Raw genomic sequence first — 18,507 nt, 5'->3', positions numbered from 1 at the left:
TGTCATGTTGAAATGAATCTAACCAGTTAAAATAGTGTTAAATCAGAACTGCAGAAATGTGTTGAATGGCTAAGTTTAAAAAGTGACCACAGTTAATCAGGCAACAATTTAAAATTATTTTAATGTAATTAGTTACAAAAATTATAAGCTGCAAGTAGGCATTTCTTTCATGCTCAGGAGGGAATAGCTCTTCTAAATCTATTCCTGCAAGGACTAGTGTATTTATCACCGACAAAGAAAGTATTTTTTCTTCAGAACTGTGTTTATTCATATGTACATGTATGCAGGTTTCATCCATTATAACTTCCAATGAATAGCCTAGGATTTCTTTCCTAGAGGTCCCTTCCAACCCTATGATTCTATGATTCTTTCATTGTCTTCCTGGCTGAATTAAAATAGTATTTTCCATTAAAAGATAGTCACACGCCAAGCCAAATATGATTCGAATAAACAGGAAAATTTATGCTTTATTTTTTTTCAGTTCTGTGATATTGTATAATATTATATAAAAGTAATAGGGTAAAATATAAAATTGCCTTGATAGTGCTTTGTTATAGTCAGGTACAATTATTTCTTTTTTTCTTTCTACCGTTAGGTCATTTTTATGTTTTAGATGGACAACGAGATGCTCTGCTTTGTGGCAACAGTTCAGATGCTGGGTAAGCATTTTTATTAATCCACTGTATTCTGTAGATAAAAAGTTCTCTCATGTTTACACAGCTCTTCAGTGCAAAGGCAGTTCTACAATCTCAGCTCTATTCCTTTGCATGAATATTGGGAATCTTTTGCAAACAGGAGAGTTCAGAATGCACGCTAGTGCTCTCAAGAGTAGACATGGGCACGAATAGAAAAAAACCCGAACATGGTATTCATTGTTCGTTGCCATCCACGAACAACGAACAATGAACACTGACGAACATGATCCTGTCACGAATATGTTCGTTGTTCGTGGGGGCCAGCAGGCTCTCCTCCAGCCATCAAGATCCCTACTGCTCCACTCCCAGGAACTCTACCTGAGCAGGCAGCAGGAAATGTACCAATAATAAATAATAGCTTGTCCCCAGAGCCTGGCAGCAGCCCTGGAACCTGAAGGGGTAGATCCCTACCGCACCACTCCCAGAAACCTTACCTGAGCAGGCAGCAGGAAAGGTACCAGTAATAAATAATAGTTTGGCCCAGAGCCTGACAGCGGCCCTGGAACTTGAAGAGGTAGATCCCTATCCCACCGTACACAAAGAAAATTCAAGCTCCAGCGCACTCTCCCTGTCTCTCAAAATGCCAACAGCAACTGTCTCTCCCTCACTGTCTGCAACACCGGAGCTGGGAGCCCCCCTCCCCCCTGCTCTTTGCTTCCTTGTAACAAATTTGGAACTCCACACTTGAAAGGAAGACCTGCCTCTCAAGCTAAATTGGGCTTAGATTGGGGTTTCCAGGGCAACAGCAGGAGTTCAGACAGAGTTCAGGCAGTCCCTGCCTCCGGTTGCCAAGGGAATTGATTGCAGGTGCCAGACTGTCTGGTTTGATGAACAGCAACAAACGAGGCTTGCAAGGAACACCTGTTTGTTAGAGTTTGTTTAGAATGGGGCCTCACCAACAGCTTGTTCGCAAACAGCTGATTGGGCTGTTTGTGGCTTTTTTTAGTTCATATTGCTGTTCGTGCCCATCTCTACTCAAGAGTAGCCACCTGCTGGATTTAGTCATAGTCTGAAATAAATAAGGTAGCTACCTGAGTATAAATAGTTAAGCAATTACAGCTGATAATAAAACGGGCTGATAATAAAACAGGCCAATAAGAACTTTGGCAAGCAATTGTTTAAGATCCAGAGGAGTTAGCCGTGTTAGTCTGTAGTAGCAAAATCAAAAAGAGTCCAGTAGCACCTTTAAGACTAACCAATTTTATTGTAGCATAAGCAATTGTTTAAAAACATTTATAATTTTAAAATAACATTAGAAGCTAGAGACCAGCCAATGGGTTGATGAAGCTCCCACTGGATCACAAGCATAAACATTTGGAATGATAGCAATAGCACAAAACATCTAGATGAGTCTGTTACATCTTTACAAAATAGGATTTGGAAGAGACAGTGATAGTTAAGAATATAAGAGCACTGCAGCTGTGCTGGATCAGTCTACTGGTCCATCTAGTCTAGCATCTTGTTTCCCATAGTGACGTATCTGATACCTCAGAAGGCCCAGAGGATGGGCACAGAGGTCAAAGGCTTCTTCTGTTGCCACTGCCCAGGTACTGCTGGCATGAACTACACTTGGTTGAAATCTGAAATGTATAAAATGCTAAAGAAATATGCTTCCGTTAACTAACTAAAAAGTTCAATGATTGGACTTAAGATCTTTTTCCAAGGGAAAAGTGAAATCGCTCTGAAATCAGAAAATTAAAAAGAGCAGTTGGGTATTTCTCAGGTCACCTTTAGCAAAATTATCTTAAAATGAGAGGTCCACAAATCCTTTAAGATCTTGAATGTTAGTTCTTATCCTGTATTTTATATGGTAAAAATATGTTTCTAGAATTTTGGGATGAGGTCTTTGTTTCAGTATTTAATTTCCTTTAACTGTCAGCTGAATAGGATGGAAATGGCATTGGTTTGGATAGGTTGTCCCTTATGGGCAGGACTCAGAGTTAAACTACAAGAGACGAATTACACGAAGACAGTCACATGAAGGGAGTTGCAATGTTAGCTGGGAAGCTGAGTTTTAAAAGACAAATTGGAAGGCTTTGTCAATTTCCCTCTCTACTGACCTAGCAAAGATCCCTCCTCAAAGGGTTTGTTAATTTCTTCTTCACCTAGAAGTGGAGGTGAAACTGACAGAGCCTTCTAGAGGTGAAGAGGAAATTAACAAACCCTCTGAGGAGCATCTTTGCTGGCTCTGTAGAGAGGGAAATTGACAAAGCTTTCCGATCTGTCTTTCTTTTAAAACTCAGCTTCCCAGCTAACATTGCAACTCTCTTCACATGCACATCCTCATGTAATTCGTTTCTTGTAGTTTAGCTCTCAGGAGACCAGTTGTCATCAGTGTGGGTTCTACAAGACCCAGTCTTATCACGCTTGCTGTTCAATCTCTGTATAAAGCCATAGATAGGAGAAAGCATAATTTTGGAGTCGGTCGTCATCAATATGTGGATGATACCCAGCTGTATATTTCTTTATCCACTGGATAAATGATGTAAAGATCCTGATGTTGGGGTTAGATGCCTAAGGGTAAGCAACTTGAAACTGAATTCTGACAAGACAGAGGTATTGCTGGTTGGGAAGGCTGAGATCTTCAAGGACACAGTGCTTCCCACCTTTGATGGGGTCTAGCTGATGACCGCTGATCCTGTTAAAAGTTTAGGGATTATACTGGTTCCAGCTTCATTGGTAGAGAAGGAAGTTAATGTAGCTGCAACAAATGCATTCTTCCAGCTTTATTTAGCCCAGAAGGTGACTGAGTTGATTTGGCCTTGTGGATCCATGCAGTGGTCAACTCAGGGTTAGACTATTGTAATGCACTGTACACAAATATGCCCTTAAAGTCAACTCAGAAACTCCAGTTCACTGCAGCTTGGTAACTGTTGGATGCCAGGTAGAGCACGCATGTCACATCCATTCTGCGGTCGCTTCATTGGTTACCAATCATTTATCAATTCAAGATTCTAGTTCTCACCTACAAAGTCCCTTAACGGCCTTGGACCTGCTGGACTGCCTCTTTTGCTATGCTACACTGCAACAGCTTCCCTCATCATTCCACTTACTACTACTACAATAGTACTCTTTGTCTTCTGAGGCTGAAAACACTCTTGCATTCTCCAAGGGGCTCCCACTTAGCAGAATGTCCTGCTTGAGGAGGTCAGGAAGGCTTCTACAGTTCTATCATTCTGCAGAATGAACAAAACACAAATGTTCAAGAGAGCTTTTTAATGAAACGATTTGAACTGTAGTAGAATGGAACAGTTCAAAAGGCGCCATAACTGAATACGATTGTAGTCAATTGCAATGTGTATTCTAGGTATTACCTTGCTTTAACAGCAGTATTGCAGCCCCGTCCCACATGGCTTTTGTCTATGCAGCTTCCATGGTTGCCAGTATAGCTTTTTTGGACTTCTGCCTCCTTTTTTCACCTTTGGAAAAACTGTTTTGGATCTATGATTGCATTTATTTTAGACTATTCCCTGCCAATAGAAATACAGATTTTTCTTATACTACTATTTGACAGGTATTAAAAGTTCAGAGATTTTTGGTCACTCAAAGCTACATCCAGGGCTTTTTTTTTCTGGGGAAAGAGGTGGGGAACTCTCACCTGGGGCAACTCCCGGGAGAAGGAAGGTGGTGCAACTCTCAATACATGTGCGCACGCACAACGCGGGTGCGCTCCCAGGACTGCATGATGAAAGCTCTTCTGGGAAGTCATGTCATCATGCAGGCATGGCTGCCCCGGGAGCGCTCCGCTGCTCAATTTGTGGTGGTCTGATTCAGCCTGGAACAGGCCACTCCACCGTGAGGGGGCACTCCACCCACCTGGGAGTGGCCGGATCTGGGCCATTTCAGGCACAAATTGGGCCCAAACAGGCCCCAAATGGCCTGGATCAGCCTGGAACAGGCTGTTGCCACATGGGAGAGCACTCCCCCACAGGGCAGCAGCCTGAACCTGGCCATTTATGGCCCGATCCAGGCCGTTCTGGATCCAAATTGGCACAAAATGGCCAGAAATTGCCTGGATTGGCCTGGAATGGGGCCCAAAATGGCCCAAAGGGGCTCAAAATGGCCAAGATTGGGCCACTGTTGGACTGGGGAGTGTTCCCCCACCCGACAGAGACCTGATCCTGGCTGTTTCAGGCCTGATCCTGGCCATTTTGGGCCAAATCCTGGCCATTTGGGGCCTGAATTGGGCCCTAAAATGGCCCAAAGGGGTCCAAAACAGCCAGGATCAGGCTGCTCCTGGGTGGGGGGAGGGTTCCCCTGCCCGGCAGTGGCCCGATCCTCGCCGTTTTGGGCCTGCTCTGGGCTGTTTCAGCCCCAATCCTGGCAGTTTGGGCTCTAAATGGAATGGGCCGCTGCTGTTTTGGGCCCTGGAACAGGCTGCTGCCAGGCGGGGGAACCCTCCGCTGTCCGTCACTGGGCCGATACTGGCCGTTTCGGCCCCAATCTGAGCCATTTTGGGCCCTAAATGGGCCCCAAACGGCCGAAACAGCCAGCATCTTGGCCAAAACAGCTGTGGGAACCATCCCCTGCCCGGCTCCAGCCTGATCCTGGCCATTTTGGCCCTGATCTGGGCCATTTTGGTGCAGTTTCTGCCATTTTGGGCCTATTTAGGGCCCAAACCAGCCCGGATTCGGGCTGAAATGGCCAGGATCGGGCCAGCAGTGGCCTGATCTGGACCCAAAATGGCCAAAGTAGGCCATTTTAATAATACCTACGTGACACCACCAGAGCTGCCGGAACGCCATTCCGGGGCATTCCGAGACAAAAAAAGCCCTGGCTACATCCAGGAACATTCAAATCCTTTAAACTTTAGATATGGTTTTACAAACATAACTCTAGCTAAACATGCTTCTAGTTGCAAAATGAACATGTATTCCAGCTTTGATTCTCCCAGCAGCCTCTTCCAGTTGTTCTCCCTCCCACAATACTGTTGGTTTGTTTCTTGTGAAATAACCTCTGAGATAAGTGTCAGCATTTGTAGTGTCTTGTGTACAAGAGAAGCTATTAGGGGGGCAATGTACAGAAAAGCTAGTCAGATAGGGAGGTGGTCACTTCTTCCTTCTACTAAATGTCATTGTTTGTCCCCACAATGCAGTTCTCCGGCTTCCTTCGTGCTTCATCTCAGTTCTTTGTTCTCCTCTCTTCCTGTCAGTTTACCAGTCTCTTCCTTTCTGTGCAGCTATGTTAGATTCTAGATAAATTACTTTGTTTTCTGTAATTGGTCCCACTTCTCTAAGCACAAAATAGCCAGTCTGCCGACAAAGAGAATTGCAAGGTCCTTTGAAGGAAGCCAAAGTTTCTGCCACAAGCTCTAGTGGGATGGCTCAGTGTGTACACTGTTCTGTTGTTGTTCTATTGTCTTTTTTTACTGGTTTGTCTTGCACCTTGCTGGTTGTAAGTGGCTTTGGCTCAGTTGATGACTGAGAGTGTGGGTGGAGTGAAGGCAGTTTTGGACTGAGAGTGGAGAAAGAACATTCGGTCAGGGAAAGAGAGGCTAGCTGTGTGCAGCCTTAGCATGTTTAAGCATTTCTGAGAAAAATATTGAGTCTAGTATTAGCAGGGAAGCTGTGTGCAGCCTGAGCTTCTGTATGTTGTCTGAGAGAAATATAACCTATGTGGAAACCTGAACTGTGTGCTTGTGAAAGAACATTCAGTCAGGGAAAAGCAGGCAAACTGTGTATGCGCTTGAGAAAAGGTCTTACTTGTAACTGAGAGAGAAATTAATATGAAAAGCAGGCAAGCTGTGTGAGTTTGTGTATGTTGTCTGAGAAAAATATAACCTGTGTGGAAGCCTGAACTGTGTGTTTGTGAAAGAACATTCAGTCAAGAGAAAGCAGGCAAACTGTGTGTGAGCCTGAGAAAAGATCATACTTGTAATTGAGAGAGAAATTAATATCAAAAGCAGGCAAACTGTGTGTGAAGCCTGAGAGACCTGTGTGACTCGGTTTAAGTAAAGTAACTTTAAGAATTGAGAAGTACTCTTTTGAAACCATCAAGTTTTAGAAATATGACACCGATTCGCTTCTTATAAAAATAAAAGTTTACTTTGGGTTTTTTTATCCCAGAGTTATTCCTATATCCCATTCCTTTCCTCAGTACCACGAGTACATAGTACCACGAAAAGCCTGACCCTTAGGCACATTACTAAAAGGAGAAATTTATGTTATTCTGGAATTTAATTCCTGGTGGCAGCAGTCTACCAAGAGGGAGCAAGAATAAAGGGCTTAAAGGCAAAATCTACCTAAGAGAAAGAAAGGGGTCGTAACAATGCCAAAATACAAGTGAAATGAAATGTAAAATCATGTTTCATATGCTCTTCTGTTCCATAGCCAGTGTCCAGAAGGATATGTGTGCGTAAAAGCTGGTAGAAATCCCAACTATGGCTATACAAGCTTTGATACCTTTAGCTGGGCCTTCTTGTCTCTCTTTCGGCTGATGACTCAGGACTACTGGGAAAATCTTTATCAGCTGGTAAGGCTCTGTCATGAAGCAAGCTTAGTCTTGTCATAGTAAAACAGAGGTACTCTTTTTATGTCAGCTAAAGTCCAGAGGCAGCTGACTCAGAGGTGCTGTGAATAGTTGATTTATGAGACAGAAAACGTTAAGATGCACAACATGTTATTCATTATAATTTGACCCACTCCTGGAGCTCATATGGTTTCCCCACCACTGCCTTTTGTCCTCACAATAATCCTGTGAAAAGGTTAAACTGAGAGAAAGCGTGTGGCTCAAGGCCACAACAAAGGATTCGTGGCTGAGTGGGAATTTGAACATGGGTCTCTGGGGTCCATTAATGACATTTTTACAACTCTACCACATTCATCTCTAATTCTGAGTACAAACTCATAGCCTGGGGCAAATACATAGATAAATATGGATTTAAAAAAACATTTATAAAGTAGTTGAGGCTAAAGGATTTCCTGATATTCATGGGTAGGGTTTTTTGCCGAGATTATACCAAGGGAGACCATTTTCATTCAAAATCTGTTACACATTTCTTGAGACACTCTGCAGGATTTGAGTCCTGTGGCACCTTAGAGACCAAGAAGGTTTTCAGGGTGTAAGCTTTTGAGAGTCAGAGCTCCCTTCTTCAGGTTTTCTTTCATTATAAACAATTTATTTATAGGATCTTTTTAAAAAATTTATTTCTATTTTCTGCCCAAAACTTTAAACAATTAATAAAGATTTGGTGTGTCATAAAGATTTGCTGTCTAAAAATGATGCACAGGCAAAGAATAATTAATGGAAACCAAATGGATGAAACCTTGTTTTGTCTTCCTAGACATTACGAGCCGCTGGCAAAACATACATGATCTTTTTTGTTCTGGTGATCTTCCTGGGCTCTTTCTACCTGATCAACTTGATCCTGGCTGTTGTTGCCATGGCCTATGAAGAACAGAATCAAGCCACCATGGAAGAAGCAGAGCAGAAGGAAGCAGAGTTTCAGCAGATGCTTGAGCAGTTGAAAAAACAGCAAGAAGAAGCTCAGGTAGCTTCCTTTTGGAAAGCATATTGGCGAATTTGCTAAAATTCATCGCTATAAATCATGCCTCGCTAAATGTTATTGGTGTGTGGACTGCATAATGTAAGAACCTCTATAAAGCTAGTAAGGGAACAATTCTTCTGGTGGTAATGCTGCTACGGCTCCTCTTCTGCTGTATACTTAGAGAAAGCTCAATCGGATTGAAGCATTGGTATCTATTCCTCACTAAGGAGGGTTCCACTGGCCTATGGTAGTCCACTTAAAGTTCAGTAAGTTATCTAGTCTAGATGAAGCACAAGCCACTGGCTTTCCTTGCTTTTTCAGCTTCTACCAAAAAGACATGAGAGCCCTTGTGTGCCTTTAAAACTGCCCCAAGTACTATTTCCTACCTCTTCACAGCCTGTGCACCTGCAGCATTTCTACAAGAAAAGAACACAGTGGAAGTAGAGCATACTGCCTACATTGACCTGCATACTGTTACCCCAGTGATTCTTACATAGTAATTGGTTGGTGCATCTGGTGCATTATACATTTCCCTTCTACCGCTTACCCAAATATAATCCAAGGCACCAACCTCAGTGATACAGAAAAATAAGAGTTTTATTGTTACACACAAAACTCAGACGCTTGAGGTTCCTGGGGCCTGATGCGTTCTGAGCTACCTTATTCTTATGCCTAAATACTTTAATGCGAAATGAAATGAACAATATGAATCAAAAGAGCAAGAAGGTTATTACAAACAGTTCACTTAGATGTCATCTTAAAGAGAGTGATGGCACCATTACTTTGAGTGACAAGATACAATCAAAATACTTAATACAAATAAGAATCCTTTCTGTCTCTTTATGGTAAGGCCGGAACATAATGTGCAATATGAAGTGTCCAAGGCTGAATGTGGAATCCTTATTCTAGATAAAAATTTCTTATAGTTATGTATTTACAAAGTTGTGTAATATCATACCGACCTGCAGCATAGCAACGGTCACAACAAGAGACGTGGAATATGTTATTTTGATGTTTTCCATAATTTTCACATGCCAGACAAAGTTTCTTGTTCACTAAACTAAAAAGGTAGGGGTCTTTATTAAAATTTCCCTAGCAGCATCGTAGGAACTTTTTGAATATTAAAGGCAGCACCTTACACAATGACAGAGAGGAATGTATCCTCTAGGTCAGAGTCTAGGATATTCAGGCAAATCCCAAAGAACGACAAAATTCCATTGTTGGCAATCTTATTAAGTTTGGGGACCGGTTTCCGAGGAACTGTAGTAACAGGAGGTTTTTTACACTACATAAGAATGCACTAATTACTGGCGTTTATACTTCTATACTTCTTGATTGTGTAGTTTTGGAAGCAATCATGAACTTCTCTTAAGATTATTAATATAATAATCTAATTAATGCTAATTCCCTGACACTGTCATACAACAGACAACAGCAGCTGTGGCCGCAGCATCAGTTGCATCAAGAGATTTCAGCGGCGTGGGTGGATTGGGGGAGCTCTTGGAAAGTTCTTCGGAGGCATCTAAATTAAGCTCCAAGAGTGCTAAAGAAAGAAGAAACAAAAGGAAAAAAAGACGGCAGAAAGAGCTCTCAGAAGCGGAAGACAGAGAAGATCTTGACAAATTTCCTAAATCCGAATCAGAAGACAGTATCCAAAGAGGTCGCCTGTCCTATGAAAAAAGGACTTCGCCTCACCAGGTACAGTGCAATTCTAGTTTCAGCTGTGGCTTTTTAGTCTTGAGGTAGACTTCACTAGCAAAGCTAGAGCTAGAGAATGTTGTTGCAACAAATGGGACGAAATATCTTTTAAAAATTGATTGCACCACATCTGTGGAACTCTCTTCCCCAAGAAGCCGTACTAAGCTATGTCCTTATAGATGTTTAGGAAACTAATGAATCATTTTTTGGGTAGCCAGGCTATACAGATAGAGATTGGCTTTGTTTGCAGTTGCTCCCATTGAATTCTTTGGAACAAGGTAAACAAGGTATGATATGGGATGCTCTTGAGAGGGAACAAAATGTACTTTACTCCATTCTCTGAGAACATCAGTGGCAAAGAGACCACAGGTTTAGTGGTCTAGTGGTTTAGTGGTCTAGTGCAAAAACCACAGCAGTATCCCTGAGTGCATATTTTTCATTTTCTTCTGTATATGAATGGCTACCATTCATTCCTATCGGTGGGAAATATTGAATATCATGTATGAGGGGTACAGATGGGCCTTTTCGAGAGCGTGTTTTGACGCACTTCCCTCTGCAGTTTTATATGGCAGGTTCCATCACCTACCATTACAGTAGCGTTGTTGTCTCTGTTCTGAAAATGTGGTTGAGTCATTTGCACATATCTTGTTGCATTGTGAGTTTTACCAAGAAGAAAGAACTCAACTGATTATTCCACTTCTCACTAGGTTTAAACCTTTGCAATATTTTATGAACCTTAAGACCAAAACTCTGCAGGAATATCTCTTAGAAGACACTCAGAAATCTGTCTCATATGCGGTAGCTAAATTCTGTTCACTAGCGATTCGGAAACGAAAATCCTTGATTGATGGAATTTTGAATTACTGTGCCCTTTTAAAGATTTTAGATGTATAGTTGATTTTATAACTTGTAACTTTTTTAAAAAGTATTTTAAATTTTCAGCTTTTGGTGGTTACTTTGTAATTGCTGGTCCTATGACCATAATGAATTGAATTGAAATTGAATTTGGGGCTAATGTAGTGATGGGCAAAGCTCCTTTATTGGCAGTGACCCTGTTGGAGGAGAGCAGTGTTATAGTTCTCATAGAGACAACTCCATGTTTGCGATCGAGGGTGGGCAAGAGATACTTCTGCTTTTTCCCAAACTTGAATGCAGACGCGAGGAAGGGAAAGAAAGATTCCTTCCCTTCTTTTAGAGTCTGGAGGTTGTACTGGGTTTGAGAGCATGGGGGATAGAATGACATTTAGCGGAGCAATCTTATCCTCACCCTTGCTGTATCTGATGCAATGGCCTCGATGCTGGGTGGGAGAAGGGAGTTAGAAAAAGGGCTTAAGCACCTCTCCCCCACCCCCAATCACTAGGGTTGCCTGCACAGGGTTGGGAAATTCTTGCTGATTTGGAGGTGGAGCCTGCGAATGGCAGAGTTTGGGAACGGGAGGGGCTTAGCAGGAATATGATACCATACAGCCCACCCACCCCCGAAGCTGCTGATTTCTGTAGTCTTGAATTTAGTTGTAATTCTGAAATAACTCTAGGCCCCACTTGGAGGTTGGCGACCCTACAAAGCACTCACCCATCCCCCACAAACTTGATGCTCCTTGAATTGAATTGAATTATTTATTATGGTGGAAGCAGCACGGCTTTTGACCCTGGCCCCTTGGAAGGAGCCCAGGCATACAGTTGCTAAAGTCCTGTACCAACGACCTTCTCCAGATATGGCATGTTTAGTGAAATCAGAGACAATAGTTTCTGCATGTCTTTGAAGTACAGCAGAAAAAAATCTAAAAGACAGGCAGAATATTAGAAAAGCTATGTCCATTGAAAATCTGTAGTTCAGGTAGGGTTGCCAAGTCCCCTTACCCTCCAAGCGGAGGGCAGCAAGGGGAGACCTTGCACTTACCTTGCTGGTCTCTGGCAGGTATGATTTTGGCCCCTGTGAAGTGTGGGAGCATGCCTGCCGCTGGACACAATGATGTCACTTCCAGAAGTGACATCATTTTGCCCGTGGGGAGCATGCCCACTGCATATCGGGTTGAGAGGTTTCTTGCATCCCAGGTCCATTCCTCGAGCTAATAAACTGACTTTTAATAATAATAAACTGAAACCTAATCCAGACAAGCTTTAGGTCCTATTGGTCCAGGATGAAGCGTGTCGTGGATCAGGTTGCTGTCCCTTTGAACCAGCAGGTTTGTTGCTTGAAGGATGCTGATGCTAAATCCTGGCCTACGGTTGGAGGCTTAGGTCTACTTCAAAGAGCATAACGCATCTTACCATTATTGACTGATACGCCAGCTGGAACTTTTCCTTGAAAGTCTTGATTCATTTTCTGATCACATCCAGGTTAGATCAATGTTATGTGTTTTATAGAGGGCTGCCCGCTTCTGAAACCTGTCTGGAGGCTTCAGTTAGTCCAAGATGCTGTTGGGATGGTATCTCCCCTGTGCTAAAGGTCTGCACTGGCTGCTTATTTGTTTCTGGACACAACTTGTGACTGCTACGTGTTGGTGCTTCATCTTTAAAGCCAGCAGGATCTCAAAGATGGGGTGCCTAGCAATCAGAGACAGGGCTTTAGGATGGCCTCCCCCTCAAGGCTTTCCTGGCACTTATCCTGCTGCCTTTTAGGTGCCAGGCTAAAACATTCTTGATAACCTAGATTTTTTATTAAATTCTTATACCATTTGTTTCAGCATTTTATGGCCTCAGTGATGCTTTATGACTAGGGCCGTTTCCAGACGGCCCCCCGCCTCGCGAAACGTCGCGCGTCGTCGCGCGTCGTCACGCAGAAAACGCGAAATATCGCGTTTTCTCGCGCGAGTTTTGCGCGACGTCGCGCAAAACTCGCGCGAGAAAACGCGATATTTCGCGTTTTCTGCGCGACGACGCGCGACGACGCGCGACGTTTCGCGAGGCGGGGGGCCGTCTGGAAACGGCCTTGCTCTTAGGATTGTTTCATACTGCTGTGGCTTTTTAATGCTTTTATGAATGCTAAACTCAGATAGTTTTTCAGTCTAGGAATGTTAGGTGTTGTTGTTTTATTTCACCATATTGTTTTTACTGTTCTGACCATCTTAATTGTGATGGTATCGTGAGCTGCCTTGAGCAATCTTATAACATCTTATAACTTCACTAAATAAATTACTACATAGCGTGCTTAGAACATTAGTGTGTTATTATTGAGTTACATGGGCCTGTAAGACAGAGATGTTCCGCCAGGGATATGGAGGAGGCTAGATTGGGCCCCCACTGGCCACACTAAAGATCTGTCCACCACCCCACATATGAGCCAGGGCTTGAAAAGCAGTATTTTGTCATCGCCATCTGAAGAGAAGCTGTATTGTATAAAGTTGTTTTAATGTTATTTGTTTACTGTTTTATCTGTTTTTAACTGTTATTTATGTAAATTGAAATGTTGTACTCTGCCCTGAGCCCACCTGGCAGGGAGGGCGGACTAAAAATCTAACCTAATAAAATAAATAAATAAAATATGTCTTTAGTATATAAAATGATAAGGTTGTAAAGCTTGATCTTAAAGCCATATAATTCTTTATATTTTTACGCTGGATTTAACTATTCTATTGATTGCTAAGGATGTATTGCTATTGTAATGGTCTCTGACCGCAAATAAATTCATTCATTCAAGCCATGTAATTTAGAGAATCCTTTTGAACCAACAGAAAATCCAGTCAGGATAGTCTAGAGATTGAGTATTGCAGGTTTAAAGTATCTTGATCTGAAAGCAGCCCCCAAAGCAGAAGTAAGTAAAACTTAAGGGTTGTTTTCTCCAGCACTGGTGATGGCTTTACTTATTCATGAGCGCTACTAATGAAATATGCAGAAAGTGAGCAAAAGATTCCATTAAGGAGTTTCTTGGTAGTGCAAGAATAGAAGGACTACCAGCGCAAATTGATTTTTTACCTCTTTTTCTCAACAGCAACGGCACCATCTTTAGGTCTCCGGAGACTGAATGTTGGTGATAGCATTAATTGATGAGACAGCGTGATTAATAAGTGCCAGATTAATGATACAACTTTTGTTAAACGTATCTAGCCATTGGGCATGTGCCCGGTAGCTGCAGCGGCTGGTCAGGTTCTTTGCCTTCCTCTTGCCCTAGGAAGCATCCCCATATGTTTGAAGTGTTCCCCTGAGGGTACTGTAGGATGGTCATGTTTATGGCTAGGTGGCTGAGGGATATTTTGCAAAAGTGTGATTCTTTTCCAAGGTGTTGTCTTGTGTGAAGGATAAGAAAAGGAGTCATTCTGAGTTGTGAGATTCTCTCTCAAAAACAAGAGTATGACGTTTGTAGCATAATGATATTTATGTGTGTGTATGTATCTGTGTGCTGTTGCAGTCAACTTATGGCAGCCTTAGAATAGGGTTGTCAAGTCAAGTGAGAAGCAGAGGTGGTTTGCCATTGCCTTCCTCTGCAGAGTCTTCCTTGGTAGTCACCTATCCAAGTACTGACCCTGCTTAGCTTTCAAAATCTGATGAGATCAGGCTGTACCATGCTGCCTTCCCTCCTAATAATATTTATACCCTTCCTTTTTTCCCAGTGGAATACCGTAAAGATACAAAACGTTTTCATGAAAAGGTACTTCCAGACAGAGTCTGGGTTGACAAACTGAACCAACATTGTATACTGAGACTTGTAAACCCAATTCTGATATTGCATCAGGCTTGCATCAGGTCCTCCTAAACATTGGCAAGCAAGAGAGATTATGTTGCAGATCTCTCTTAAGCAGAGTTGCACCCTTCTAAGTCCACTGAAGTCAGTGGGATTAAAATGTTGCAACCCTGTTTAGGATGGCGCACTGCTAAATGAATACATTGATATGATTGGACACTGGCACCTTCATTGGAAGCAACAGAGAAATTAGGCTCCAGCCTGGTGGAACTCTGTCTTTTGAAACCAGAGCCCAGCAGGATCTGTTGTCCTTCCACCGGGCCTGTAAGACAGAGATGTTCCGCCAGGCGTATGGTTGAGGCCGGGCCTGGACTCCGTCAGCTATATGGGAAGAGGGAGTCGATGAATTCTTAAATCACCCCCCCCCCCACCAGATGTGTTACCACCATTCTGTTTTAGAATTTTGTCCTATTGAGTGAAGACAAGTTAAGTTATATTGTGGTTGCTGCTCTCTTGATATCTTTTTAACTAATTATATGTACATTGTGATTTTAACATGCTTTTATGACTTTGTAAATCTTTGCTGTACTGTGATTATATTTTAACTAATGTGATCCACCCTGAGCCTGTTCACAGGGAGGGCGGAATAGAAATGTAATGAAATAAAAATAAAAATAAATAGTATTGGCTTTTGTTTAAAAAATGAATGCTAACTGTTCTTGTTTTCCCCTCTCTACCCAGTCTTTGTTGAGCCTTCGAGGTTCCCTGTTTTCTCCAAGACGCAGCAGCAGAGCAAGTATTTTCAGCTTCAGAGGAAGAGCAAAGGATATAGGATCAGAGAATGACTTTGCTGACGATGAGCACAGCACCCTTGAGGACAACGAAAGCAGAAGAGATTCTCTGTTTGTGCCGAACAGACACAACAGTGAACGCCGCAACAGTAATGCCAGTCAGGCGAGTTTGTCGTCAAGGATGATTCCACCACTTCCATCAAACGGGAAGATGCACAGCACTGTGGATTGCAATGGGGTGGTTTCCTTAGTGGGAGGACCTCCTGCGCTCACTTCTCCCACTGGACAGTTTCTACCAGAGGTGATAAATGGCCCTCTTTCACAAATCACATGTTCTGGCATGATTATTATGATTTATACAATCGAATCTCTGATTTTTGTGACTGTCCCTCTCTTTATAATGTTTTTTGTATGTGGGTTGAAATCTCAAGTCTCTACCTGCCTTTAAGAGTCCTGCTTGTATTATAATTTTTGAAGGGTGCTTGGTGTAGTATATGAAATAGTAAGATAAATAGTAAGAGGAAAGAACAAGCTGTAGGAGCGTGTACAAACTACAGTATTTCAATGGTCAAACCTTCTGAAAGTGCACTTGCTGGCTTGGATCCAGAACTATTTTATTTATTTACTTCACTTATACCCCACCTGGTGACTCAAAGCCTACCTCGTAACAAGAGGTAGGTTAGGCTAAAAGTGTGTGACTGGCCCAAGGTCACCCAATGAGCTTCCATGGCGGGAGTGGAGATTTGTACTTGAGTCTCCTATATCCTTGTCCAATATTCTAACCATTATAAACTGGCTCTCTATCATTTCCACAGGCGCAAGCACTTCTGCCTGCAGAGCAATTTTTTTTTTTGCCTCCCCCCTCTTGTGGCAGCCCCGAGTGTTTGCTAAAATCCTGCTCCTTCCAGGATTTGAGTCCAGTGACACTTGAGAGATGAACAAGTTTTTCGGGGTATACATTTTCGAGAGTCAGAACTTTCTTCTTCAGATATCTGAAGAAGAGAGCTCTGATTCTCGAAAATATATACCCTGAAAATCTTGTTGGTCTCTAAGATGCCACTGGATTCAAATCCTGCTGTTCTACTGCAGACCAACATGGCCACCTACTTGAAACTGCTCCTCTCCAGGATTTCAGGGGGCATTTTGGGCTGCTGAAGGAGGGAAGAGGCAAGAAAACCACAATCTGTGGGCAGACGTCCAGTTGCCCACTGGAATGTTAGACAGGATCTGACCATGTTGTGTACAGCCAAACAATTTTCTCTCTTGGCCCAAACTTGTGGAGAACAAGTTTGAGCAGAAGAGCACAGTGTTGTGCTTCTCTCTTATCCTATCCATCTTTTGAACAGAGTTGCTCAATGAAGCCTACATTGCTTACCTGGGATTAAGTCCAATTGAATACAGTGTCACTAATGAATAAACATGCATAGAATTGTGCTGCAGTTCATCTTTTATTTGTGTATGTATAGCTCACTTAATTTAGCCTCCACATATGCTTCTCAAGTGGTTTTAAGTATTAAACAGACAATTTTATTTCTGAATTTTATTAACACCCAATAAGTTTAACCAAAGTGACTGAACTCAGAGCCGAAACAGACGTGACAAGTTACCTAAGTTCAACCTGGGTTTCCTTACCTCAAGGTTTGACGGGAAATATAGGCGTCCTTGCAGGTGCATCGCTGCATTTCTCCTTCCCCTGCTTGCATGGCCCGGAGCTACATAGCCCCACGTGCTCTGCCTCCCTCCCCCCCATCGCACTGAGCATCGCTTCATCTCCCCCCCCTCACCTGGCCCAGCCCCCACAGAGCGACACCGGGCTGCTCCAGGAGAGCAGGAGGAAAGGCTCCTGGAGCATGCTGCATCTCCCCCTCACTCGCCCAGCTCCCACCAGAAGCCGCGCAGCCCAGAACTGCGGGGACTGGGCCAGACGAGGGGAGGGGGGGAGATGAAGTGACGCTCAGTGTGATGGGGGGGGGAGGCTTGCGTGGCCCAGAGCTACATAGCCCCCATGTGCTCTGCCTAATTAACCTTCTGCCTGAAGGTTAATTTGCATTCTTCTGCTTTAAGGCCTCATCAGTAAGTCCTCTTCGCCCCCCTCCCCAACTCTCTCTCTTTTTTTTGGCTGGGTGCAATGCAAAAGAATGCAGCTCTCTTGCAAAGGGGAGAGGGAGGGGGAGAGAAAAGTCGAAGCAGGCAAAGGGGTGATCGAAGAACAACTGGGCAAACAGAGCCCCTTGCAACCGGAGTGAAGGAGCGCAGCGTAGCGCGAAAAGGCCACGGCATTAAACCGCCTGGTCATCTAATGTCACCGAGAACGCGGCTGTGCTGAAGTGGAGGCTTGCGTGGCCCGGAGCTACATAGCCCCACGTGCTCTGCCTCCCCCGCCCCGTCGCACTGAGCGTCACTTCATCTCCCCCCCTCCCCTCGTCTGGCCCAGTCCCTGCATTTCTGGGCTGCACGACTTCTGGTGGGAGCTGGGTGAGTGAGGGGGAGATGCAGCATGTTCCAGGAGCCTTTCCTCCCGCTCTCCCGGAGCAGCCCGGTGTTGCTCTGTGGGGGCTGGGCCAGGCGGGGGGGGGAGATGAAGCGACGCTCAGTGCGACGGGGGGGAGGCAGAGCACGCGGGACTATGTAGCTCCGGGCCACGCAAGCAGGGGAAGGAGAAATGCAGCGATGCACCTGCAAGGACACCTACATTTCCCGTCAAACCTTGAGGTAAGGAAACCCAGGTTGAACTTAGGTAACTTGTCACGTCTGTTTCGGGTCTCAGTGGCAAACCTTACAATTTAGTGCCAAAGACCTTTTTGAGACCTTTCCATTCGTTCTTTGTTCCTTGCCCTTACTTCCTTTTGATCTATTTCTGTCTATTCTATTTTTATGGTATTTTGACTTTGTTATTTAACATTCTGGCTCCACCCAAGTAGCTTCATTTGGGCTTTGTTTTCTTGTGTTCCTAGGGATATTAAGATTCACTTTGTAGTTACGTTTTTAGGAGGACTCTTAAAGTGTTTAAAAGAATGCATACAAACTATAAAATACGACTGCAACAAATGTGGATTGGATCCTGATCATAATTTCTGCTAATGAAGAAGGGGAAATTATTTTCACCAATTTCCCCCTTCTTGCTATAGACCCAGTGACTGGCAACTGTGAGCAGGGATATGGTGTGAGGGGGGCTGTGACTCCGGCTGTGGTGTCTTGTCACTTCCGGTTAAAAAA

The 18,507-nt window shown here is 43.6% G+C and overlaps 1 protein-coding gene across 7 annotated transcripts in view; it reads left to right on the top strand.

Moving 5' to 3' along the window:
- Positions 1-18,507, top strand: part of LOC129323716 (sodium channel protein type 3 subunit alpha) — an 85,690-nt gene that overhangs the window by 7,125 nt on the left and 60,058 nt on the right. For 3 of the 7 annotated variants that reach the window (XM_054970327.1, XM_054970325.1, XM_054970326.1), the window contains exons 7-11: positions 596-659; positions 7,025-7,166; positions 7,978-8,184; positions 9,610-9,879; positions 15,242-15,592. In XM_054970327.1, coding sequence (XP_054826302.1) covers positions 596-659; positions 7,025-7,166; positions 7,978-8,184; positions 9,610-9,879; positions 15,242-15,592 — 1,034 coding nt within the window. Of the gene's footprint in view, positions 1-322; positions 339-595; positions 660-7,024; positions 7,167-7,977; positions 8,185-9,609; positions 9,880-15,241; positions 15,593-18,507 lie in introns of all 7 variants that reach the window. The other 4 variants (XM_054970331.1, XM_054970332.1, XM_054970329.1 and 1 more) reach the window with 3 other exon arrangements.

Source organism: Eublepharis macularius, chromosome 2, assembly GCF_028583425.1.
Source record: "Eublepharis macularius isolate TG4126 chromosome 2, MPM_Emac_v1.0, whole genome shotgun sequence".
Taxonomy (NCBI): Eukaryota; Metazoa; Chordata; class Lepidosauria; order Squamata; family Eublepharidae; genus Eublepharis; species Eublepharis macularius.
This window is presented reverse-complemented; position numbering and strand designations above follow the sequence as displayed.